This window comes from Chiroxiphia lanceolata, chromosome 2, assembly GCF_009829145.1.
Source record: "Chiroxiphia lanceolata isolate bChiLan1 chromosome 2, bChiLan1.pri, whole genome shotgun sequence".
NCBI lineage: Eukaryota > Metazoa > Chordata > Aves > Passeriformes > Pipridae > Chiroxiphia > Chiroxiphia lanceolata.
In genome coordinates this window covers 84,754,538-84,782,358 of record NC_045638.1, presented here as the reverse complement: position 1 = coordinate 84,782,358, position 27,821 = coordinate 84,754,538, and the positions used below count along the sequence as shown (strand labels likewise).

At 37.1% G+C, this 27,821-nt stretch overlaps 1 protein-coding gene across 2 annotated transcripts in view; it reads left to right on the top strand.

Annotated features, from left to right (window-relative positions):
- The window catches only part of TMEM135 (transmembrane protein 135), a 170,660-nt gene that overhangs the window by 5,855 nt on the left and 136,984 nt on the right, over positions 1–27,821 (top strand). For both annotated transcript variants that reach the window (XM_032679423.1, XM_032679424.1), the window contains exons 2-3: positions 7,473–7,600; positions 13,276–13,368. In XM_032679423.1, coding sequence (XP_032535314.1) covers positions 7,473–7,600; positions 13,276–13,368 — 221 coding nt within the window. The remainder of the gene's footprint in view (positions 1–7,472; positions 7,601–13,275; positions 13,369–27,821) is intronic.

Genomic DNA, 27,821 nt, shown 5'->3' with positions numbered 1-27,821 from the left:
AAAGACACTGCAAATACTGGGAACCAGCAGAAGTTGTTAAAGCATCTTTTTATGGGGGAGATGTAAATCTGTTCCCTTAAGTTGTTACAGCTGTATAGTAGAGTGCAAGATTTTCAGGGTGGGAGGAAGATGCTTGGAAATTATGCTGAGTTAGACACTTCAAGAGGAATGAGAAATAGTCCCCTACTCATTTAAGTAGAAGGGAAACAAATGGTAAAGATAAGTTGTCATGGAATGAGAGTGATGCCAGGATTGAACATAGTTTAGGTGTCTTTCAAAGAGCACATGAGTACTGTTTGTTTCCTTTTTAGATCCATTGGATGATACGGAAAATTTTAAAAAAGCTGAACTGAAACAACCCAACCCGCTGACAGAGATCCTCAGATAACATCTTGCAAGAGACAGGGGAACTCAGAGAGCAGGAGGCACACACTCTTCCTCAGAGTATTGCAGGAACTGAGTTACGAAATTAAACAATCTGGAAGCCAAGTTTTGTAATCTGTGAAATCAGGAGGGACGAGCTAATTGACGAAAAACAAATCTGAGTGTTTCAGAGGAGGCACGAGAAACAAATTACTGATTTGAACAAGTGTCTTCAAAACCCAAATGTTACCTGAGGGCACTTTGAGGTTAGGTCACTCCAAAGCACTTAAAAATAATTTTTATAAAGCAAACGACTAATGTTCTTGTAAAATTCATAGAAAATTGCAAACGGATATAAAAAAATGTAAATAGTTAAGTATAATTATGAAAAAAATCTGACATAAATTTGTAGCTCAGCCTGCCACTTGAGAAATCTGAGATATTTTCTTAACTGGTTTAAATACTGGGTATTGCTTTGCTTTTAGCATGCACACGTGGCTTAATTTATAAAATTTTCCTTGGGTTTTTAATGACTTGGAGCATACGGATTGTATAAACCATGTACACAGCATTATTGATCATCTCTAAATTTGCATTTTAGAGGTGCCTAAACATGACAGATAGTCATGCTTATAAATGTTATTGAACTCTGCCTTCCTGGAGATTTGGCAAACTGAATATTTCTGTAGTTTTTTTTTTTTTCTTTTTTTTCCTTTTTTTTTTTTTTTTCCTTTTCGATAGAAGTTTGTTATGATGTGCTTGATTTTAGTTGTGTATTGGGAGGGAATGGTAGAGAGACAATAGTGCTTTTTCCCATTTTTCACCAATCAGTGCTGTATGTGTTGTCTAATTTCATTAAAATTTGATGGAGGGGTAGTGTTCTTAAAGAGATATACCTTGTACAAACTTAAGAAGTGGTGGTTTGATGGAGGAGGCGGAGAAGAATGATGTTGTACATGACGGCATAGTTGGCACAAGGTCTGTGGTTCTTTTATCCTTCCGTGTAACCTGTCAGACTGTGTATATTGGTCAGCCAATTAGTGCATTCATTAAGTCAAACCGTCCTTAGTGTGCAATGCCTCTTGTGGAATCTGTAGTTCCAGGGATATAGGTGAAGGCTGAGGGTACTGGAGGTGAAGCTGAGGTTACTGCGGTTGGATGATAAATACTTGTAGGCGTTACATGACACATCGTTAAAATAATCGGGCCTGGCTGCTGCCTCAGATCGTGGCAAAGGTTGGGTTTGAGTCTCCTGTTCCTTTTCTGCTGGAACACTGATAGCCTGCTTCAAAGTCTTGCTCTAGACCATGTGGCTGTGTTTTAAGGATGGTATTGGAATTGCATGTATTCTTTCGGTGGTTAGGCCAGAATAAATACTTTCTGATTTCTTAGTTCTGTGGGGCTTAACATTTGTATATAAAGACTAAATTAAAAACAAAAAAAAAGGACTTAGTAATGCTATTCTGCAAACTGATGGTATCCTGAAACTGGTGGGCTGATTTTTCATAGTTACATTTTTTATGTTGGAGAGTCAAAATGCAGTTGTGTGAATTCTGTTGCTAATGCCAGAAAATATTTTTTTCTGTCTATTTCTTTATTATTACTGAGCAGGTTTTTTTTTTTTTTGTGCTTCAGACATAAAATACAGTAGATCTTAGAGTTCAGATCATTAACAATGTTTATTCTTGGAGTGACTAGTGTATTACTTCAGGAGTATTTGTATTTGATTTGAGGGGTGCTCTCATTCCAACTTTCCTCTGTATTGTACTGCACATAAAACGTCTAAACCCCACATTGCTTTCTTCTACCCTCATTTCTATTCACATGAGAACAGTCTTAGAGATGTTGAAGCCTATCTCTTGTGGTCTTTCTACCCGTTCAAAGTATAATTTCATAGCAATTTGTTAAATGAGTTAAATAGGGTTTTTCATGTATATGAACACTTCCTGTTTGTTTCAAGATGGTAATGGCCAAAGGGTTTTAGTAAGAGTTACATCAGAGCTTGTTTTAAACTGTAGGGGAAATGGGGCAATTACCATTGGAGAGGAAGTCTGTGGGCAGTTTACATTGGGTTTGTGAGCAGGAGAAGGAGAAATCTCCCAGTTTGGGCTAGGTGTATAAAAGATAATCAGCGGTTAGGGGATAGTTTTGGTGCTTGGGTATCTGAGGATTTTGGAGGGTGGGTTTGTTTTTGGTGATGTCTTTGGCTGTGGGTTTCAAGTTGTGTGCAGAAGCAAGGAAAGGAGTTGCTTTTCTTAAAAATAAGACAAGAGTTTTTCTGTTTTCAGCTTTCCCACAGGTGGTAATGGGACACCAGGCAGTGCTGGATCAGTCTTCAGGTGTGGAAAGAAAATTTTCTTTCCTACATGCTTCACTTTTCTTATTCAAGAGGCTTTGCATGACCACATTCTTAGTAGCAAACTAATCATGTTTGGGGCCAGAAATATTTTCTCTGGAAGTCAGGCTGGCAGGTATTTAATACCCTGCTCCTTCCTCCTGCGTGTGTAGGGCATAGATGTCACACAAGATATGGTTTATCAAATCAATTTCTCACTTTTATATGTTATTAAAGAGTATTGTATTTGTCTTGTCTGACTGCAGCTGCAAAATTTTGGTTGTCTGAGAACTGCAGTGTTGTGATCTACTTGCATTTTGTCCAGACGCACCTACTCTTACCCTCATAAAATCCAGTGATACACAGATTATATAGTTTAACAATGCAGCTTGAAATTTTTCTGACTATTTCTTAATATTTTAACATAACTGATCTTTTTAGGAATTCAGTATGTTACTTTCAGCTTTCTTACTGAAACTTTCTCTCTGTTACCTTTTTTTATCTCTGCTCTTTATGTTTTTAATGACATATCTAGGATTCTTTCAGATTAATCCTTTGTACCCCTGTTGATCCTTTTCTTTCCTCTAACTGCAGTTAATTTGTTTCTTCTTCTGCAGTGTATCTGCATTTTCTGCAGACTACTGGACTGAAGGGGGGCCAAGAGCTAGAACTTGTGGATGTAAATGAAAGAAAATTACAAAGTTCTAAAAACTTTGGACATTCTTAGGCCATTTGCCCTGTGGCAGTGCATGATTTGTTTTAAATTCCCCTTTGCTCGTAGTTGTTGAGTGTTGGGCATCTAGGAAAGTGTTCCTTATGGGAGATTGGGAAAGACAGGATTTATTAGCTGTCTGTATTAGAAGATGAGAAGGTAAAAAAACAAAGCTGGACTCCCTATCCTGTTTCTAGAGCTCTGATAGCTTGAGTTCTGCTGGTTTTGAGAGAGAAGAAAATGGATTTAAATAGCAGGAAGGGCTGCAAAAGCTGTTATGGGCAAACAGCTCAGCTACTGGTATGGACTGTGGGTAATAAGTACTCAAGTCTGTTTACTGCTTACATAGGCCAAATGAAGACTGCTTCTGCAGGCTGTACTACTGCTTAAAGTTTCTCTTTAGTGCATGAAACATCATAGTGTAAGAAAACTGAAACTGTGGTGAAAGGAAAATAATCAATTTTAGTTTTTGAAATGTGGGTTTTCTTTATTACCTTCCAGGTGTTTTGGAATTCTTGCAAATTAAGTTACAAGGAAGATTATACTCTACCTTGATGCAAATGCTTAATTCTTAATAGGGTGGGAATTCTTCTTGAACAATAAATAGCTAAATCTTTAACATTATGTAAGTCTTTCAAACCTGGACATTCTTTACCTGCAGAGAGCAAATCTGCTTGAGAAAGTGTCATTAATTGTTACTTTAGTGTCATTGGCAAGCACAGGAGATTTTAAGAGTGACTTAGTATTTTGTGGAAAGCCAGAGTAAGAAGTTGCAGCAGATCTGTATTCCTAAGCTGCTGTTAGTTAGGGCAAGTGCTGGAGCATTCTTCTCCCTGAGGTGGGTAAGGCTGCATTGCTATGGTCTGCCTGGAGAAGTCATGAATAAAGTGAAACCTGTTTCTGAATCCACTGGCATTCAGTGGAGTCTGCTCTCCCTGGTTCCAGACATTCTTTTAGGCAGTCTTCTTCTTGTAAAGGGTAATAGCCAGGAGAAGCACCATGGCTTCAGAAATAAAGAGAGATGCAGCACTGGACATGGATTTCGCTTTTCTCTCCGCTGAAATGATGGTCTTATAGTAATGTTGCTTCTGTTCCCTGGATTATGGCGGATTGGCTGGGTTAGGAGGTGAGATGAGGCAGCACAGGCAGTGGGAGATTGAGGGGAGGCAGCATTGTGTCTGTGTTTCACTGAGCAGCAGACACTTGTGGCATTCTCTCACAAATCAGTGCCCCACTTGTTGCAGATATGCTGTACTGAATATCTACAACAATTTTTAAGTACTGAAGAATTTTATTCTGCAAAATTATTGTTGCTCCATCTCAAAAAGAGTGAAACTAAGAAATTATGGGGAGGGTGAGAAGAGTAATGGGTGGTATTGGGCGGTTCCTGGATACAAAGTAGTAAACTGTTTGGATGAGTTATGTCAGAATTATAGTCCTTCATTCTCGTAGGGAGTAACAGCCCAAACTAACTTTTACAGCTATCAACACTAAGATCCTGGTACAGACCACCCTGAGGTTTCTAAATAAAGGTGTCCTAGGATTCCTGTGCTCCTTTTGTAGCTGGAGAGCCAAGACCATAAGGTCAATGAGACATTCTTTTCTGTCTGTCTGACTCTACAGGGAGTCTCAGGTTACTTACAAACCTCCTACATCTGTTAGCATCTTCATGGACATTAATAGTTTGCCAAGGAAGTACCTACTGGATGTCCTGATGCCTTCTCCTTCCATGCTGTCTGCTACCGATGTCCACTGCTAAGCCTGAGCAGTGCATTTTTGTAAGAGTTTGATTTTCATCACAATGTCCTCCCAGCTTGCTTGAGTGAAGTGTATCCCAGTGGGAGCCATGAACTGCTGCAGTCTGACGTCAGATTTTATAATCTTTCTGTCTTTACAACCTCAACTTTAATAATACTTTTCTGAAATGTGTTGAACTGATAGGGAGAGCAAAGTGGTGCCAGGAAGTATCTCTGGTATATTTTCCATGTAATTGCATCATTGGTGGTGGAGGAGAGGAACTCCATAGTCTGCTCCTGCCTGTTTTCAGCTGTACACAACATTTAGCTTAGTTGGTGTCTATAAAGCCCTTAGAAAATGATAAGCTTTTTGTTTTAGTGGGTGTGCATCAGGCTCTATTGCTCTCACGCATACATCTCTTTCAATTACTGTGAGCAATTTTCTTTTGAATGGTTTGTGTGTTGTTGTTTCTGGTTCTTTGCTATTTTTCACTTGGGAGTAGGATAGTAAAGAGAAGGGAAACCAGAAATTTACATTAATCTAAAACACGTTGGAGACATTACAGAAGTAAATTTTTTACTTTGATTTAACATTAATATATAAGATACCAGTATTTTTGTGTTGCACTTCTGACACTTTGGTCTGAGGAAGCAAGGCTTCACACTTCAGGTATAAAGGCTATGTTCTTAAAATGAAAAAAATGTTATTTTGCTCCAGTGTTGTGACCTTCATACAACATGCTAGAAATAGCTGAGGAGATAGCAACTAGTTATCCAGCGTTTAGACTATGTTAAGACTTTCCTTCAACAGATAGATTATCTGGATTGCATTATTGCCTAATCCATTATGCTTTAAGCAGTCTTGACACTTGATTAAGTAACGTGTAAATCTGTTTTCAGAAGTCTGTTCATGCATGTATTTTTTCTTAATCCTTAGTTCAAGCTTCATTTTGGAAACAGATTTTGGCAGCACTTTCCTTTAGTTAGTTTTACCAGAATCCCTGGCTCATCTCTGATTTGATGTTTTGATGGCATCTGCTTGCTATTCAGTACGAGTGTTTCAGAAGAATAGCTCTCTCTTACAACCAAGACTTTGAGAGAAGTTGGCAGGACCAATTTGACAAGACGTCTGTCTTTGTTCTCGTCAGCAGTATGTAGCTTGCTCTGTTTGGAACTTCTCTAAGCATTGACTGAAAACTCATGCCAGTTTAGAGACTCCCTGGGAGATAGTGCAGATAAAGATAATAATGCTATTAAATGAAAAAACAATAGAATCTGTCTCATGGTGGACCCAAATTATACTTTCATGGAGTCACAGAAGCACACAGGTTGAAGGGACCTTTGACCTGTGGCCAAAGCAAGGCCAGTTAGATGAGGTTGCTCGGGGACTTTTCTCATTAAGTTTAATGGATCTCCTTTATAAAGATTAAAGTGATGGAGAGTCTACAATCACTCTGGGTAACCTGCTCCAGTATTAAACCACCCTCAAATGAAAATTTTTCTTCTTTAGGTCTGATCTGAGTTTTCCGTATTTGAACTTGCCTGTTGCCTCTGGTCGTACCCCTGGGTACCTCTGAGATGAGCCTGGTTTGCTACACCTCCACATTAGCTATTTGCGGAATTTCTGTAGAAAAAAAGGGTTTGAGGACCTTCAGTGTTTGAGTCATTAAATAGATATTCTTTATAATACATGGGACATACATTAAACTGGCCAAAAAGAGTGTTCATTTTTTAGATTGATCCAGTTTTCTGCTATAGGCAGTTTTTTAGATAATGCATAATTTCAGTAAAATTTATCAGGAATTTGTTGTTCTTCCCAGCAAATGGTGAACATTTTTTGGAGGACTCGCAGTGGGTTAATTGGAGTAGAAAAGATTTAAAAACGCATCATTACTTCATAGACACTGTGTAAGGCCTGTATTTGGATTACTTTAGTGATAATGACTGACCATAATTATGTGACAGTCCAATTGTCTTGAAGATAAAACTCAGTGTAAATTTACCACATCTTAGAAGTTTTGATATCTGGCAGACAATGTTTCTGACAATTATGGCCAATGGTAACAAGGTAATAAAATTCCTCCTATACTTCCTATTTAGGATTGCTTGATGTATTTCCTGGTATAAACGTTGTAACGGCTGGAACAAGTTCAAAGGAAATCTTTGTGGTATTTTTCATAAACCCAGCAAATTTAAGAGGCTTTGTTTTACTACTCTAAGTGGGCATGTCTCATTTTCCTTTCTTATTTTTCTTTACAGTGTGTAAAAAAGCACCTAACTGAATTAAACTTTGTCCTCTCTTTTTTTTTCTTTCTTCCTTCCTTAGATTGCAGCTATTCTCAGGAAACGAAAACTTGACTATTATTTGTACAAACTTCTACCTGAGATCTTGCAGTCAACTTCCTTTCTGACAGCAAATGGGACCTTGTATATTGCTTGCTTTTGCATTCTAAGGTTGGTATACTGTCCTAAAAATGAAACATAATAGTAAAGCTATTTTTGTGCAACTTTTCAATTTAAATAATAATTTCTCTTTTTGTAGTAGGCTTGTTTGTAATGTTTTGCAGAAAAAAAGCTACAGCTGTGCCATCATCTTGATTTCTGCTCTTACCAATTGAATATGAAACTCTGCTTTTTTAAAAAATTATTTTCTTCTAATTTTTGTATTTTTTTAAATTAGTAAACAACTCAATCTATCCACTTTGCTTCTTTTTCTCTGTTTTACTAATTCAAAATACATTCTTGCAGGAAATTCAAATAGATGCTAAAGGGGACCTAAGAAAGCCTAATCTTTCTTTCCTAGAAATAATTGATGTAACTTGATATTGATTTCTATTTTCCTGATGCAGGGGCTGTGATAACTTTTAATTATCCTAAACTTTATCCGGCCATCCAAGTTTGTACTTGCCTTATTGTGGTCATAAATGAAGGAAATCCCAGCACTGCTTCTGGGGTTCTTTAAGATACAGACTTGCTCTGAAAAATGATTATAAATGGCACTTCTGTACTCTGAGCTGTTTCCAGTGTATATTGCAAGTAACTGTCAGGATAGTTAATAATGAAGCTTTCCTGTTTATGAATATGATAATGTCCTATATCTAAAGGCATTTAGTGTAAGAGATGTTACACATAGACATGTAAAGCCTGCAGTAGCTATGAATTTTTGAAAGTTAACTGTCAGCACACTCAATAGCCCCACTAAAAGATAATAAAACCCATTATGCCCTAATTCTAAATCTATTTAGAGGCCTCTAAACTTTGCTTCAAAGCTGAAGGAGAAGACTAAGAAGAGGAGGAGCTGCCTGAGGAGCCGTGGAATGCTTTTTAAGTAAATCATTTGCAAAGTTCAAAGTGAATATATAAGTAATGAGCTCTAAAGAATATGTTTTCTAGCAATCTAGGTTGTATTAATACTGATTTATCTTTACTCTTCTGAGCTCTAGAGTGCTTTTCCTTATGCTGCTATGTATTTGCCTGTAAATCTACAGTGCCTTACTTCAGTGCTGTAGTTAAATGTTACTCTCTAAATTAAGCTAGTATGTTTTTAAGTTTCATGGTTTTCAGCTATTCCCCTTAGAGAGGATATTAGCCATCTAGCAGATCTATGACTGTGTCTGTGCAAGTAGGTAAGAGATGAGTGTATTCCAGTGGAGGCAGCTGGTATGGCATCACTTTCACCTATATGAAGCATAGGTGTCTAAAGCTGTTCTGACCTCCCAGGGCCAGATGCAGACTGGGTAATGGAAATGCTTCTTAGTCCAAGTGCCCTCCAAGTTCCCTTGAGGCATTGTTTGGGTTGACCTAGGCCAGAGCCATGCAAAGGATAATTCTAGCAATTTAATGTGACAAGGGATGCCTGCAGATGTTTAACCTGCCATTCTTACAGTTGTGCAGCACAGTAACCCACCAGCATCTCAGGAGCTGTACATGTTTTTTCTGTTGCAAAGAGATTCCCATGAAGAGTTGTCAGCTGTGGCAGAATCCTTGCTGGCAGGGTCTCTGCACAGTGCCCACCACCTACAATTGTGGGACATGCAACTAAAAAGTTGTTGGCTAGGGAGCTGATTGAAACTGGTGAACTGGAATCATTACTAGAGGCAAAAGAACAAAGTGTTTAGGCAGCCATAGGAATTGTGCCTGTTTTGAAGTACATGAATGTCCAGTTATAATGAGTATTTTGCAGCTGTTCTGACCATAATAAAATTCAGAGCCTCAGCAAGTAAATGACTAGGATATGTAAGAGCTATTAAATGACATTTGAAAAAACAATGGATAACATGACTATTAGAGAAGTCATACTTTGCAAATTTACTAGTATGCTTTGAAGAATAAATATGTACCTCGTGATGATTCACCTGGTGCATTTTACATGAATTCCCAGGTGACTGTGACAAGATTTCTTGCTAGGTCTCTTCAAGAAGAAGGGTTCTCTGTTTTCCAGGAATTAGTAAATGAATAACAAATAGTTAATATATGTGAAACAAAGCAAGGGATAAATGATTGATTTTTGTAAGAGGTTGAGGAAGAGGTTGCCAGTGAAGTTCCTGTTATGTCCTTTGTTTTGGATATACCTAAAGAATCTGGAAAAGGGGATGAAGACTAGTATGAGAGATTGTATGAGATTATTTAGGTTACAGAAATCTAAAACCGACTCTCACCCATTTCTGAAATATTTGTTGATTAAAGTCACTTATGAAATTTCATAGAGAAAAGTACAAAGTAATGCTGTGGGAAGAGGAAAAGCAGCTCTATCCTCACTCAAGGATGGCCTTTAAACTAGCTGCTATTAATCAGATGTTTGAGGGTCATCATGTGTGGCTAATTTGAACAAGTCACTTCAGTACTTGAATATGGTCAAGGAGTGAGTAAGTGTTATTTGGAGAGAAAATGAGAACATGCCAGGAAGCTGAATAAATACATGACACCTTTACAAATTGAGTAATGTATGCCTTTTTCTTTTTAAGAGTTTCTCCTAAGATCATAATGTTGACAAGTCGTTCACTTGGAATTACTTAGTATCAACATTGTCATGCAGCTTAAGCCATATAAGCTTGCTTTTTTTTTTAAACCAATTTATGTTTTTTAAAAAAAAATATATATTTTTAATATTTTGGTTTGAAGTCATATTATTCTTTGAATTTATTGCTGTGTATTTTCAGTAGCCCCTGAGAATAAAAGTAATTGTAAGTGATTTTCCAGGCCAGAATGCAATTTGGTATTGTATCTTTTAATCCATCAAAGAAACGCCATAACTGGCCTGAGTATTTCTGAATCTGATTTGCAACCATGGAAAGAGATTGTCTGAGACTGTGGAGACCTAGATGCTCTAGATCTGGTCCTATATAGTAAGGAGAACTTGGGTCTGATAGATTTGTATAGTAGGATACATGCTGCAGATTTTGTATCTTTCTTTGGTTGAAAGGTGTATTATAGCAGGAGCAGCAGTAACTCAGAAACAAAGTTGTCCAGCAAGTTGTCCCGTGCAGTTGACTGCTCTTACCCTCCTGGAGTTGTAGACCAAAGCAATAGGGGTTTCTAGCTGCTCATGTTAACTCATATTTACCTGTACAATTCCTAATTTGAGGAGAGCTGCTTGTTTCCTTCTTTTGTAGCACCAAGGAGAAGGTGTGCTGGTAGGCATATAGGGTGTCCTGGATCAAGTGACTACTTGATCTGTTCTTACCTTTACCAAAGTCGCAGTGAATCTCCAGTCCTTGTGTGTATTAGTCATCCAGTAACAATTAAAAGGTCTAAGTATGAAATGTAATTGGGACTGAGACTTCCGGCTTGTGCTAATATATCTTATTGATACTCCTGCAGTATTTGCTTCTTTTCAACAAGGGAAAACCACCAAAATTGAAACTGCTGCAAATATTCTCAAGGATGTACAATTTCAGGCAAGAAAATGCAATTAAAATAGTTTCAGGGGTTGTTTAATATTCTCAGCATTTCACAGGTGGGCAGAATTTCAAAAACATCTAAATCCAGTATCAGCACTGATTTAGGCTGTGTATAGATGTTCTTGTTCTATAAGGGGTTGCCAAGCTAATGTGCCTGACTGTTTTTAACTCGTGTTTTTTTGCTGAAGTGAACTAGGGCCTATGAACAGCCTGTTCTTTGGCAGAGCAGTGAGGGTGATGTTCTCTGTTACGGATGTGTGACAGGCCAGCTGGGGCTTGTAATCTCTTCTGCTGGTGAGATCCAGAAGACTACATCTGTCTGGGCTTCAGATGGAAGTGCTAGGCTCCAGTGCTGACAAGGATTACATCTGTTAAATGAAAGGTGTGATTTTTAGATGTTTTGTTCTAATAAATGCAAAATCTCATGAAGACATGGATCTCTTAGTCTAGCAACTAGAGTAATTACTAGAGTAATTACGTTTGTCCATGTACAGCTTGTTCATTGAGGAATTAGGTGAAAAAACTCATAGTTCTCATTCCAATTTCTGTCCATACACCATGTGAAAATAACTGCAAATAATAACAAAAACTCATTTTCATTTACTTTAGGAGTAGTTTAGTTGTTTCACTTACTGATTGGGCATTTTGATTTCCACTAGGCTTTATTATGTAAAATATGCTACTGTTTCCGAAATCTTGTCAACTCATACATGTAAGGATTTGTAAAGGGATTCTAAACCGTGCCAAAAGAACAAATTCTTGTTTCTTTCCCACAGAAAAGACATTTGTTCTGTTACTTAACAGGTGTGTCCGGTAAGATGTGTTCATACTTATTAAGATGTTTAAAATGACTTCTCTGAAACTTCATACAGTAATTACTTTCCGAGGGAGTCCTAATAATGAACTTTAGGTCCTGCAGCATTTGGCATTGTCATCCTGAGAAATTATCCTTTTGCAGCCGTGGGAATGAACAGTGTGTGTAATTGCCATTACATCACTTGCTGCTGATACACTGGCTCTCTTTTCACTTACAAACATAAGCTGGCATTGCTTGCTGGTAATGTTATTTTTGCTGGAGAAGTATGAAATGAGGCTGCTTATGCGTTTTACAGGAAGAAATAAAGTGAACTAATCAGATGGTGTTGATTAATTATCTTTGTTCTCTCTTCTGTGTTGTCACCATGAAATTTTATCTAAGAAAATGTCCTTTTCTACCCTGTTTGTGTTTTCCATTTTGTTTGTTTATTTTGTTTGCTGTGTTTTTGGAAGGGTAGACTCCATTGTAGCACTGTTTTTCCACCAATAGTGATTATCAGCTGAACACCATTGATACAGTTGAAGTATATTTATCATCACGCTACCAAATGTCATGACTGTCTGACTATTGTTTGCTTCTGTGATCAGCCTGAATTAGTTTGAAGGTGCAGGTCTCCTGAGCAGACCAAATGTGGTTGGTGACATTGTGTCAGACATGCAGTTTGATTTTCCTCCTTTAACAGTGACCAATTTATAGAAAGATTTTCTTTATCTATAGAAAGATACTGTCATTTGTGTAACTACTTTTTTTTTCAACTGTTATTGTTTTAGGAATTTCAGTAGTTGAAATTGTGGGGGCTCTGAATGAAATCCAGATCTAATTGCAAAAAATGAGAGCTTTCCCAGCTTAATAGGACTGGGAAGTCACTGTTGCTTCCACTTGTAATGTAGAGAGTGATTCCTTGACTTACTGTAAATGTGTGTTTTCCTGTTTTTAGCATCAGTGGATTATCTCTTTGGAGTGTGATGTATATTATAATTATTTGATTTGATTTCTGCCTCACCTGATTACATTGCTGCATTCCACAAAGCACGTCTTCCTGAAGATGTATTTGGACCAGTAGCAGAGAGATAAGCAGATATAAGTTCTTTTAGAAGATTTTTCTGTAATTAATATCTACAACTTTTCAGAAGCTTTCATGCTTTCCTGGAAGAAAAACTAGTAATTTAAATGAAATGAATACATTTATGAAGTGTTTCAGGTATTTAATGTTTATGAAACACTTGGGGAACTCCTCTGAGAATTATCCAACTGTAAAAATATAGTGTCTATTAGTATGTACAGATTAATGTAAAAGGACAAAATTAAGAAATCATTTGTAATTTTATGATAAAGATAAAATATGGTGTTGTACGTGAATGTTCCCTTTGCATGTAATATGTGTACGTGTTACATATATGTTACTTTTTCAGGAAGATACTTGGAAAATTCTACTTTTGGTCTCCTGGCTTTGGTGCTGCTTTACCAGCTTCTTACATGGCTATTCTCATCGAAAGGAAAAGCAGGTAGGGTTTGTGTTTATGGATTTTCAATTTTATACAGTAATATTTCTTGTTGTGGTCATTTGTTGAGCGACGTTTGACAATTCAGTAGTTTTGTTTCAGAATGCTGGAAATATTTGAAGCAGTGTCTTTTGGAACCTTATATTTCAATCTAGAAAGCTACAGTGAGAAAAACACTTTACAAACATTCAGTTTCCTGTTTATGGTTTGGTTTTGTTCTTTAACATGTAATTGGTTTGCTCAGGATTGCCTGATGAATCTCAGTTGCTAGGGGTTTCCTAATGAAACTGTTATTTTTTGTTTGTTTTTTAAAATATAATTTGAATAATATTTGCAGTTAGTCATAGAGAAGGAGAATGCTGATGGAAGTTGCTGATGACTTGAGTTAACAATGTGAGATTAGTTAAGGTAGAGGAATGCTAGGATGTTGTGGAAAAAACTGTGGATGAGCGAAAATAATCCAAATTATTCAATCACGGAGTAAACATATCCCAAGCCAAGTTTTAGGTATGTCAAAGTTGTGTCCTTTTGAAAGAATGCATTAGCGATTGTTTTTGAAGACTGAGGATGTGTAAGAGGTTGTGGAAATGTGGAAGCACTTCTAAATCACTTTCTTTAATGTAACTATAGAGAAAATAATCATAATCAAATTACCAAATAAGTTAATGATCTTTTTGATGTCCTCTCTAGCTGACTGATTTCATCTTACTGTAATTACTTCCTAAGAGGTTGGATACATTTTAGTAGAACTTTATCTAGTTACATAGACTCCAGTGCTGCCCTTGGCATCAGTGTTTCATTTTGTCACGTGAGCAAATGCATTTTTCCCTTTTGATCAGTGGCAACACTGGCTTAACTTTTCCTACAGACCTGTTACAATGTGGAGCTTTTCCGAGCCAGACTTCTAATATTTCTAGATAACATTAAAGAAGAAGAAATCAGGCTGGTTGTCCACCTATGAACTTCTTGTAGCTTTCAGAGTATTTGTGAGTTAACAGTTGGAACTGCTTATGAGCCCAAACCTGTACAATGTTTTTGCATAATAGTAGAACAACTATGAGAAACTTGCAAAGCTGAGCTTGTTAAGCGTAGCAAAAAGAGTAGGAAACCAAATTTTATATCAAATGGGTTTTTCTAAAAGTCTTAGTGGCAATGTGAAATGAAAGCCTTGACATGTTAACAGGCTTGTGGTTAGCATCTGAAATCTGAAAGAAATAGAAGTTGAAAGAGAGGTACATGAAAATGACAGAAGTGGATTTGTACAGCACGTATGCCATGAATAATGCTGGAATACTCAGTTCCTGAAGGGTTATTCTCCTTTCTGTCCAAATTCATAATGTGTGACCTAAGGTATTTTGCCTACAACTCCACATTATATTGCATCAGTTAAAGAAAAAAAGGCAGTGTTGGTATTACAGTGTAACACCTGTATGAAAATGTGGGGTCATTGTTCTTAAAGAAAAAAATGTTAGAGACATCAAAAGTATTTGAAAGTTTAGATTTTTTTTTTTTAAATATGAAGTTGTTTTGTATGTTCTCAGATGGCAACTATGTATAATGTGCAAAATCCTGCTGCTGACAGTGAAATATGACTTTCTGATTTTACATCTGTTAGCCTGTTAGCTTCTGTTACTGGCAAAATCAAATTTTAATAGACTTGCAGTCCCATAGGAAACTGACGTTTCACATGGAGACACAGGGACATTTTCAGTTATCTTCTGAGTAGCTTAGAACAGATTGTAGGGAAAAATCAGGGAGGTGGGAAAAAGTCCTGTTTTGAGTTCATAAACATATCTCTAGCCCTTCAAATTGCTACTAGCAGCTGGCAGCAACATTGAACTTAATCACTTAATCTCTTCCCAAGTGGATACTCTATTTTAAGTACCACACTGGCATTTGCTTGCACAGCATCCCTGTCAGTCCTGAACTTGGGAACAGCAGGCTTGTAAATCAGATTTTCTTTCAAGTGTTGCTGTTCATGTTTGCCAGCCTTGTACATTTTATAATTTTTATGAAAGAATGGGAAAAAGAGATGGATAGCTTGGCTAGATGCATTATAACCCTGAGGAGGAACATGTTTTTTAGTGTGTTACAGAACTAGTTTGATTACAGTTTGTATCTATGTAATATATAATTGCAAATTTGCATGACAGTGGCCATGAGGAGAGGAGGTGACATTGCATAGAAATTTCAAATAGACTCAGGAAATGATCTGCATTATGTTATGCTGTTACAGTTCTATAAAGATATAAATGGCACGTTAATATGTCCATGTGTATTCTATTTGGTGACTATAAAATATAGTTATCCTGTCTATGAAAACTAGTTTATTAGGATCTGTGGAAAGGGCCAAGGAATAAAAACACATTAACTTTTTTGCGTCTGTATCTATAAATGTTATGTGAGAACTGGTCACATTATTATGATTAAGTAATGTTTTGATAAAAATTATTTCTTAGATAAGAATTGGATGTAGATATATAAACATGGAGATTATGTGTTTGCAATGTGTAGATTCATATTCTGTGCCTTTCATCCTTTACTCCAGCAGAAGGAACCCAGAATTTTTGTGTTTTTCTGGAGCTGTCAAGCTCCTGTTGGGTTAGGTTGCTTGTTAGGGTTAGAAAGAAGCAGGATTTATAAATGTCACTGACACTTGTTACCTGCATAGTTGGTATATGTTTGATGCTCTGAGTAGAGTGAAGAGGGGCACAGAGTTAAATTTCAGTTGATTTACATTACCTCGTTATCTCATACAGTACATATCTTTTTAATCACGTTTAGCATTAGTCCTGGCATGTTATTTTTCTTCTCTGTATTTGTGGCTCTGGCAAAGATATTGAAAAATGAAGCAAAAATATTGTTACTGGTTTGTTATGTGTTTTCACATGCAAAGAAAATGTTCTTGTAAGTAAGGGAAGTACTCCCTTTTCCTAGGGAAATAAATACAATTCATAGAATATGTGGTTTTTTAATTTAATTTGATTAATTGTCAATGTTTTAGTTACTCCATATGTATATATTGTCACAATAACTATGGCTATATGAAAAAAAAGTAAGCTTCTAACAGGTGCACTTGCACAAGTATACTTTAAAGAATATAATATTCTTTACAATTTAACCTTTTTACATCTTCTGTTAAAGAAAAATGTGCAATTGTTTTGTCATAGAATTCACTTTTGTAGTGTTAGACATTAAAAGCTGTGTTAGTCTCCTCAAAAATAGAAATATGACTCGGATACATTAATTTCATTAAACTTCCTCAGGAAATTTTTTCATTCTCTTTATTAACCTTTGTATGAAGTTGTTTAACCATATAATCTTTGTTAAATCCTGTAGGTGTTGTTCCCAACTGTTGATAAGAAGAAATTTTATTTGTCGTTTTGAAAGAAAAGTATTTTGTTTAGGTCTTTTGGCCTCTGATTCTAATTCAAATTTACAGTCAGGTGTTGTTTCTTTCAACACCTATTAAATGTTATCATAAGAATTGAGCATATAGTAAGGAGGAGATATGTGGCTTGGACTGAAAGAAACATGGCACTACCTTGTTGTAGAAGTGCCGAGGGTGTTAGAAAGCAAGGAAGTAACTGAATATACTTGGTAAAATTGTTGTGAATGAAGCTGTTGAAATGTGATTTGAGGCTTGGCTGAAGCCAGCCTGCTACTGGAAATCTGATTAGATCAGTTGTACCTTGCTGATTTCTAAGACAAAGAAGTCTCATAGATAGTGGAGAGCCTGTATTTAAGACCTCTGTGATTATTCTCTAGGAAAAGAATTATGTTCTCTTAAGGGTTTTGTAAATGTGCTGATGTTTCAAAACCATTTATGTTGTACTTTGCTAATAGCTAAATGGCAAATTTCATTTTATTGGACTCTTGCTCAGGAAATCATGTATTAACAAGTTTCAAGAACTGTAAAGCTTTAAGACGGGGACACAATTCCAGGTTTAATGAAATTAATTGTCTCACTGCCTGGCTAACTTTTTGTTTTCCCCCCTTGCCTTTTTTAAGTAATTAAGTCAGAGAAAGTTTAACTACAGCCACCTAAAATTTCCGTGGCGGTTCTGAAGGGACTCTTCTGGGGTTGCCCCCTGCTCCCCCTTAGGCCGCATTAATGTTTACATACTGGCTGTTAACATTATAGTGGCGCCTGTCTCGTCGCTACAGTTAAGACTCTGTCACTGATGGTATTATAAAACTTGAGATTTAGGGCTTTTATAATTTGGCTGTAAAATCTTGCTCTGGGCAATTATTTGCAACATGTTTTTAGTTGAAAACTTTGTGCATTTTTCCTAAAAAAAAAAAAAAAAAGTATACTGGACTCTTACAGAAACATGTAAAGCATGTTCATTTAAAAAGTGGTACAGTTCAACAGTGCATGTTGTAGAGAACATCTATATATATATATACACACATGTATTTAGTGTTCCTGGAAACAAAAGTATTACTATGTATTGCTTGGAAAGTGACAGAAATATTTGTGGAAGAACAATGTGGAATTTTTAGACAGTATATTCTGATGAAAAGTTCAGTGTTGTTGGGATTATTTGCTTGCCATAAATGCCATTAGTCTAAATACATTATAAAGGAGCAATGTGGCAGCACAGTAGTGGTAAAAAGTATACACTGTAAAGAAATACGTAATTTCTCTAAGTTTGTTCATTCAAGTACAAATTTGTTGGTATATCCTTCTCTATAGTAGTATAGTATATTTAGACTTGAGGTGACAATTACCTTTCAGAAATGTTTTATGGGTATTCAGTTTGATGTTGTATTTTAGGGAAAGAGAGAAATAACCAGTAAGGATGGGGGGAGGGTGAGTGATCAAAACAGGTAAACAAGCTCTTTTAACACAGAAAGTGGAAGTGTTAGTCTTACTTGCTACAGGTAAGAAATTGAGAAAGCAAGCTGCACTGAGGATGACTTTTTGCCTATTTTTTGTGTTGTAGTGAAAAAAAACGCTCAAGTTTGAATCTGGTGTAATCTGGTAAGGAGAACTGGCAAGGAGACAAATTATTTTGAAGTTGTACTCCTCTAGAGTGATTATTACTGTGAAATATGGAGTCATGGTGTAGAAGTTACTGGGAAAGCTTTTTATTTTTAAACCAAAATATGTTAAATTTGATTGTACTTCAGCAACTGTTTTGGTGAGACCCGGAGTTTGAAGGATCTGTGTTTTTGTAGAAACAGCACATAAACATTTGAACATGTTTTGCTGCACGATCTGAGGGCTGCTACTGTGCTGTAGTTATAGAATCATATCAGAGAATGGTTTGGGTTGGAAGGGACTTTAAAGATCATCTAGTTCCACTCCGCCTGCTGTGGGCAGGGAGACGTTCCACAAAAACAGATTGCCTTAACAGTTATTGTAAGAAGGGAAAACTGATCATTCAAGGTTGCCTGGGAGCTCAGGAGTCAATCTGGAAGATGCTGTGATGGTGGCAACATTGCGAAGGGCAGTTAGCTCAGGATGGGCAGCTCTCAGGAGTGTTCTTCATGCAAAAGCCCACATTAGTCTGGTATTTTATGCTACAAGGATTGATGATCTCTGTAGGGCGGAGACATTCAATGCTCCTTTTCCTTCCATCTTCAGTAACACTGACAGGCCTTGGGCTGCTCGGTCCTCTGATTTGGAGGACCACAGGTGTCAGTACAGACTTTCCATTTGCAGATGCTGAAATTGTAAGGAACAAGCTGTATCAGCTGGATGTTTACAAGTCCGTGGGGCCTGATGGGATTCATGCCAGAGTTCTGAAGGAGCTATTGGGTCTTACGACAGGACCGCTCTCTATGTTACTCCAGTGTAAAAGAGGGGTCTGAGGGAAGACCAAGGAAGCTACAGACCTGTTGGTCTAACCTCAGTTCCTGGAAAAATTCAGAAGATTATACTGGGTACTGTTGAAAGGTATTTAAAGGAACAATGTGATCTTCAGGCGTAGTTAACATGGGTTCACTAAGGGAAAGTTGATATCCTTCTGTGATGAGGTCACTCACCTAAGTGGATGAAGGGAAGGCTGTCATTTAACTTGTAGCCATATTATGAAGCTGTCCTGTGTAAAGGAGAAGGATGTCCTCTGTGGGTCATAAAAAGGTGCCATGTTAGTGGCAAGGTATAAACTGCTCCCTTTGTAAAAGTAGCTGTGGTGTTAAATTTGCTTCATTTAAATGAACTGTGGAAACCATTTTGTTTATTATATGATCTTCTCTCCCATACAATATTCTTAATTATTCCTATTGTCAGTCTATCCTGGATCCCTGCCCTTTATTCCCCATGATTCTGTGTATGCATATGAAATGTAGGTATAATCTTTATACTTCTGGATGTATTCTTGAAAGAAGTGGTTACAGTCAACACTTGGACTTTTCTAACTATCTGAAATGTGTGTTTCTATTTCATACCAGTCATCTCTTTCTAATCAGTTGAGTCATTCACCATGCTGTGTTTCACAGTGTAGATAACTGTCTTAAACTAGATTTCATCCACTTGAGATGGCAAAAGTTTGGCAAGACGAATTCTGTAGTTGTGAATAGAGCAAGAAGGCTTCTTGGCAAGCAGTGATTACAGTTCTATACATTTGTAGTCAGTCAGTTCAGCTTATAAACTAATCGGGATTCCGAAAAACTCTACTGTGTCTGCAGATGTATTCAGCAACCAAGTTTAAGAAATTTTCAGGCTGTAGCATTTGAATGTTGGAAAAATTTGGTTCAGCTTGCTTGTGTGGTGTCCTTGAAGTCTTGCACAAAATGAAGAGCAGGAGAACAGCTACAGCTTTATAGTTGACAGTCCATTTTCTGGGATAACACAGGCAGACAGAGTAAGAATAGTGAAAGATCTCATGTGAAATATACACCTGTGATTCTGAACACGCTGGAGAATGTGTTGCAGCACCTGGGTGGATCTGTAGAGACTAAGTTTATTTTCTCTTTGTGTTGTTAGAGTCAGGGCTGAGCTGGATCAGTCAGGACTATTTGGTTGCATTTGTTCAGTGGTCTCCAGATCCCTGAGTTTCAGAAGGATTTACTGGCTTAGGAAGAGCACCAGCCATGTGGTTACTTCATGAATAATAGTATAAAGACATCTTGGCAGCACCCATTAAACTCTGGACTACTCTATCAGTACACTTGGGGCCAACTGGGATGGACAAAGGGCAGTGCTAAGGTCAAGGAACAAGCTCTGATAGATCCCAGGTGACTGTGCCGATACCTTCCTGTCTTCCTGTGCTGCTCCATGAGTAATTGATACTTGATTATAGTTAAAGTTTAATTTTTTTAAATTATTTTAAGGACCACTTTTGGCAAATCTGTTTCTGAAATGTTCACTTTGTAGACTGAAAACTTAAGTAAAAGTCATCTGCATATTAGTGTAATTTTGTATTTTGTTTTTCATCATTAACTCTAAAAAACCCACTAAAACCCCTGTAAAACTTGCAGTCCTGTTGAAATGCTGACAGATAACATGTTAAAATTCAGACTGCTGAACCCTGGACTATTCTGCGAGTCTGACTTGGAGTCAAATGGCACAAAACGGTGGATTAATCACTCTGTTCTGTCTGCTCGGCACTGCCATCCAGGACACGCTCATTTGGACTTCCTCAGCTTAAGAAAACACTTAATACATCCTCTGTGTCTAAATGCTTGCATGTAACATGCGGGTCCCAGAGGGGGAATAATAAATACTTTGCTAGTATAGAATAAACTTCAGATGCTGCTTAGGTGAGCTGGCTACAGTGCTGACCTTTACCTGGCAAGATAAGATTCATGCCTAGCATGCCGCGGCTTCAGTGGCTGGAAGTCTTGGAGGGAACTTTTCTATGCTGTGTTCCTCAAGTCTGCTTGTAGGATATTGTTTCTAGATACCACAGATGAGAGCAGTTTAAGTATTTGTTTCAGTGAGAGCCCCACCTATTAATCCTCAGGAAATGCAATTACTGTTTTCTGTAGCCTCATTGCTCCCAAGAAACTGAGGTGATAGTTAGCTCCTGCAGCAGGAAAAGTGTGAAGGTAGAAAATTAGAATGGTTATGATTTGCTATATTTAATCATGCAAAACTTTTCTGTGGTAAAGATTACAGCAGTGTACTTAGGTCAAACATCTTACTTCCCTTTCCTGCCCTCTCCCCTCTGTATCCTGGGACAAAAAATGGCATGTTTTTATTTCCTTTGGTAAGGAAATAAAACGCCGTGTGTGTGTAGTGTTTCTTGTAATCTAATGACCTCCACTCCAGATTGAAGCTTTTTCGATAAAATAAGTGTATGCCATTAAAGCCTTCTTCTAAAGATGGTCTGTCTGAGAAAAAGGAACAGCAGTGTCCATGGCTTTAAAGGCAAGCATAAAACAGGTCTCATGAATTTGGGCCAGTACGCTGTCATCACAGTCGAGACTGCTCCAGCTTTGGTGAAAGACTGAAACAATATGGACTGTCTGGTAGTACAGCATAATTTTGTCTGCGTGAAGGAATTTATATGGGCTCCATCTTGCTGCTTCAGTGATATGTTTTTCCTTTTCAGCTCTTCAGTATCTGTTATTCATTCCTTGTGAGCAACAGACTGAGGAACTATAAAAAGTGTTCTAATATCAACTGTTGGCAATTTGGATCTTTGCGCTTAGAGTGAGAAAATAATAGGTTCAAACTGGACTTGGCAGTAGCTTATTTCTGTCTTTGGTAGGTGAAATACCTCATTAACATCTGTCTGTAGTATCTGGCACAGTTCATCATCCAGTACTGATGTTCTGCCAGAAAATGGCTGCTCAGTCTATAGGGATGTGTTGAAACGACTCTCAAAATTTAGTATGGCTTGCCTGCCTTTCTAGAGAATGTTCACATTGACTTCTGACACTGCTCTTCCTTGTGACCCCTTGTGTTTCAGGCCATTACAGATGTAGGCACACTCTTAATAGTATTTGTCTGTCTTCTGTGTGATTAATTCATAGTTCCTAACTGGATTTAAAGCCTGCTTTTAATATAACTTAGTAGGCTGTCATTGGGGGTCTAAAGGGGAGGGAAAAAAAGCAAATTGTCAGTGTGTGTTGAGAAGTCCGTACCTGCTTCTCTTGGAAGTGCTGGTCTGCTGTTTCTGAATACAAGAGCATTTAGAAGTTAGTCACACCACATGAAAAGCTGCAGTAGTTCTCTGAGTTGGATTGATTTGTCATGTTAGCTTTTTTTGCATATTGCTTCAGGTACTTTGTGAACAGTGTAATCCAATCACAAATGTAAGTGTTAAAATTATATGAGTCTAAAGAGAAAATTAGCTCTAAACATGCAAACAAAACAATAGCTACCAGTGTGACAGACTAGAAAGAGTATCAGGCTGCTGAAGTCTTTTGAAATAGATGATTTGAGTAGCTTATAAAATAAAACTTGTATTGTGGAATGGGCTGTCTCAAACTGGCCACAGAATATGACTTGGGGAGGGAAAGGCAGTTATTCCAAAGGGCTTCTTGGGAAGCCTCTGGAGCTGCTTCTCACTGAGCTGCTGTGAGCTGGGTTAGGGCTGTGCAGGTAGGCTGTGGCTGAATGGCACTTAGCCTGGGAAGGACTGGAGGGTAGAGGTGGAGAAGAACAGATCAAATACTGGTATTGGAACAGTCCCAAGCTGTCAACTGGAGTAATAATCTTATATGAGCAATTTTTTCTCCTTCTTCCTGTCCTTTTCACTCTCAAAATACACTGAAGTCCAAGGTCTGTGAATATTGCACATATCTGCAACTCTGAAATTTTTCCATGCCCTGTTTTGCACTTCTCCCTAATTTTTAGTAACAGTTCTGTCCATAATGTCCTCTTTTTGCTATGAAGTGGTAGCGATTGCCAACAAAATATGTAGAAAAAATGACCAACTGCTGCTGCTGAACCACAAAGCAGTTTTGCTCACAAAGAGATTATTTGGTTTTGTGCCTTATGCTTATACCTTCCAGACAGAGTGGCCAAACAGCACATGTTGTATCCTGACTGAGAAAATGCCCAGAAAGAACTGTTTCCTTTGTGATTGACTGAGCTGATTAGAAACAATTCTGTGTTACTATCAACAGTCCAAAGAAATAGTTATTTGGGGCCTTATTTAACAGTAGGTAAGTGTTAAGTAACACTAGACCTTCTGTACCAAGAATGCGAATAATTTAAAAAATGCCTGGAAATTCTTCATTTTTTTTTAAATGAGGATGTTATTCTTCTGTTATCTCGTAGTCAGTCTTTTTATGAAACTAATAAGCTTTTTGGAATCTCTATATCTTTTAATGGAATCTTGTGAGGTTACATTACACTTTAATTAAGAGGTTTTTTCCCCTCTGTATGTCAGCCTTTGTTTTGGCTCTGTAGATACCCTAGAGAAACTGGGAGAGGAGGAAGAGGGAGGGAATGTTGAAAGAAAATCTGTATATAAAAGAGTATAAAGCAGTTAAAAAAATGAAACTATAGATGTTATCTTGTGTTGCACTAGCTGAAAACTCTGTAAGAATTATTGGTACTAATTTAACTGGAATGTATTACTGTAGATATATTTTCTTTTTGGCTTCTCTCCCTTCCCAGTTTTCTCATACCCTTTCTTTGGCATGTGTTCAAATCAGGGAACATGTTGATTTTATTTTATTTCCTTTTAAGAACAACAAATTCTGAGTATTTGCATGAAACCATTTTACTTAACTTGTAATGTACTCCAAGCAAGGATTACTGATTTGCAGTTTTGAGCAATTTCAATTTCCCCAACCTGTGAAGTGTCCGTTTCCTACTTTAAACAACCCCAAATTTTGCAATACGATATTCCTTTAAAAAAGCAGTGGGTCACGAGTCCTTAAACTGTATATTTCTGAAATTAAGTTCTGTGCCTGAACATTATCTTTATGTGAAAGACTTGCTACTGGTATTTACTAAATTCAAAACGTTATCATGTTCTTTTTTGAAAACTTACTTCTTTGGTCTGTTTTCATAATTTTCAGCATTATTTTGAAAGCTTATCTGTTCCTGCTGATTTTAAGTGAACTTTTGCACCAGGACTTCGCTGCTGACCTCCAGCTGTCAGTAGGAAATTGGTGGGTGTGAGAGATTAACGATACCCTAAACATAATCTGTAGTGCTTGTGTTATTACAGGGATGCAATCACAACTCCAGATCTATAGTTGGCTTGCTTGTGGTGTCAAGCTGCTGTAAAAAACCTGCCTCTTACCTCTTCATTTTAACTTCTTTCTTTTTAGGGGAAACATGTGATTTGTGTGTTTGATATAATTCTGCAGGTTATAAAATGGTATGTTTTACAGTGAGGAGGGGTTGAAGCTGAGGGGAGGAATTCTTCCTGTTTTTGCAGACCACAAGTCCTGTCTGGGGAGCCATTACAAACTATTATGTTAGCTTCTTAGTTTATGTTCAGAAATTAAAGCCAGAGTTAACTCTTTTAAGTCTTTCTTTTTCTTTTTTTTTTTTTTAATTTAAAAAAGGACAAATGTTCTCAAATTTTGCTATTTACTAAAATAAACATATATAACTTTATATTTTTTTCTATGAGATATACACTAGGATATATGAAAATATTTACTGTTAAAATTACTGTTTTGCTGTAACAAGTTTTTGCAGCATGTTATGTGCTCTTTACCTTTTTTTTTAACATTCCACCCCGTATATACCTTTGAATCCGCTGATTCCCATGAAAGTAGTTATATTTGTGATTTCTTAGACTTGTAAAGAATCCAAAAAAAGATTATCTGTTAAAATACAGAGATAACTGTCAGAATGTGCAGCAGATTCAATGAAGAGTAGCATTCATATAAAATTCAAACTTGATTTTGTAGGAAACTAACATAAGGGATTTATGAAAAAATCATTTCTATAGAAGTCATGCATAGTTCAGATTTTGTTGTATAGGTCACAAGGAAAGGTAAGTTTGACTTGTTTTATTCTAGTACCTGTTTATTCTTGGGTCAGTCTTGTTGGTTTGACAACACTAAGAAGTTTTGAAAAAGCAAATTGTAGGAACATGATATTTTGGACTGGGAGTGAAGTTAGAAAGCTTTGTACCAAAGCTGAAACTGCTCTTGTCTTAGCAGTGAGTTGGATATTTTTGTGTGTGTTTGCACCCTAGCTGTTTAAATTTATTACATATATTGGAGAAACGTAACCCATCAATTAAATGTTTAATCAGAGAACATAATTGCATGCATAAAGATTTTTACCATGCTGCTTTATCCATCTTCAGGCTCCTTCTACACACGTCTGCTCCTGACTGCTGCTGAGCACTGGGTTACAGGAGTGAACTTTGGAGGGAAGGGGGCCTGGGTGTCCCTGCCCCAGTGTTGCCTCCCCATGTGGTGTGAATTCATGGGTGGGGCTCGGTCAGTGTGCTGTTCCTGCTGAAGGAGGTGCCTGTTCAATTTGCGTGAATTTTGTAGACAGTGGTATCCATCTTGCTGTGGTTATTTCCTGTTATTTCTGACTCGCTAACTTATTTCCCCCTTAGTTTTGAGCAAGACAGAAAAAGTGATCATTAACCCCCACAATTTACATAAATATATAAAAAAGCACATTTATAGTAGTTCAAATATGTTTAATTAATTGCAGTGAATGTTTAGATTTCCGGATGTCTACTCAGAAGGGTTTGTGGTTTAATGAAACAAGGCAATGGAGAAAACAATTTTTTAAACTTCGTATTACTAAAAAAGTTCTTTATGAGGGAATTGTAGGAGCTGTAGTGCTGTTATTAGACATATAAAATGGGCATGGCAAGGCAAAACATATGAAAGAAGTAAATATTCAAAAAGAGGAATGAATAATGAGAAGGAAATAGCTTAAAAATGACAGGTTCTACGTCTCTTCTGTGCTGTTTAGAGAAAGAGAAGGTGTTTGCTTTCTGCTGGAAGTTTTCTTTGAGGGCTACTGTGGTAACACTGGTTAATTTATGATAAAATTGCCAGGAGCATAAGCGCTTTCTAAGGATTCATCCCACCTTCAGGCAAGCTTGGTTGGTTTTTTTTTGTGTGCTGTTGGTGCTGTTGCTTTTTAGCTTAGCAACACTCTGTATTTAAGGAAAACCATAAGTACATTGAAGGAAACCCATAAATAAGGAGAGAGAGAACTGGCCATGATTTTTTAGGAAAACACAATCTAGGTTGTGTTTAAAAACTGGTATTTTGTATTATTTCCTATTAGATGAAGAAAAAGCTTATGCTGCTTGTGAAACTAAAGTTATTCTTTGAATTTTATAGCACGTCAAGCTAGGCAAGAAAACATTCTTCAGCAAAGTGTTCCACAAACAATATGTTGGCATGCAGATTTGGGCAGTTGCTGCTTCTATTGGCGTGAATAGGATGTTTTACTCATGTGTTAGGGAAATTGGACTTTGGCCTCAATCAAATAAGTTTTCCAGAGTTTTTGGCACTTACATGAAAGTATAAATACCTTGCTCTCAGGCAAATGCATTCAAAGTCTGAGAGTGGCCCTTAGTGATTTCTTTTACTTCAAAATACTATTGATTAAACAAAGAATAGGAAAGCTTTGATCTGTTTTTTTATTTTCTATATTTTCACTTTGAGTCCTGAAGATGAGTTCTGAAAAAATGAGACAGTTTCAGTAAAGAGCTGTAAGTGTGATTAAAATCTTAGGGAACATTGTTGGAAAACTGAAGGAGTTCAGTTTTTGTTGAAGAAATGATGTGTGGGTCACTTGGTTGGAGTCTGTAGTGTTACAGGGGAGGTAAAGATGTAACCATTTTCAGACGCCAGACAGATTCTTGTAGAAACTAGAGTGCAAATTGTAAAGATAAGTACCCTTAGAATAATATATCAATGATTGTGGTGACTGGAAATACTTAAAAGACAAATTTTTTTTTAAAATATGTGACTAAGTCATTAAGGAAAAGTTTGTGTTTTGTTTTAGTTATTATTTATCAGTGTAATCCCTTGTGATTTTATAATCTATGGAAAAAAAATTATATATAGTATTTTGAAGTTTCATTCCACCTTTTTTTCTGTAGAATAATAGAATTGTTCAGATAAGCCTTGGGAAGTCAGCTAGTGCAGCTTCCTCCTGCTTGGAGCAGAGCCGGCACTGAGTTCAAACCATCTTGCTTAGGGGTTTGTCCAGTTAGCCTTGCAAACTGCTGAGGACAGAGGTCCTCAGGGACAGCAACCCCTCTGAGTCCCTGTTCCAATGTTCACCTGTCTTGATAGAGAAAATGCTGTTTCCTTGAGTCAGGTCAAAATCTCTCTGACCATGCTCCTGGTCCTCCCTGCCAGCTGATCAATGCCTGTTTTGTATTGGGGATCGCAAACAGGCACGGGATCTGTGGTGTAATGAGTGCCAAGTAAATGGGATTAACCATTTCTCTTGACCTCCTACCTACACTTCTCGTAATGCGGCCCAGTACACTGCTAGTTTTCCTTGTTATTTTTATCCTGTAGGTTTTTGGGGTTTTTAGCAGTTATTTTAGACTCTTTTCTCTGAGCAGTGCAATAAAAAAAATGAGTGGTTCTCT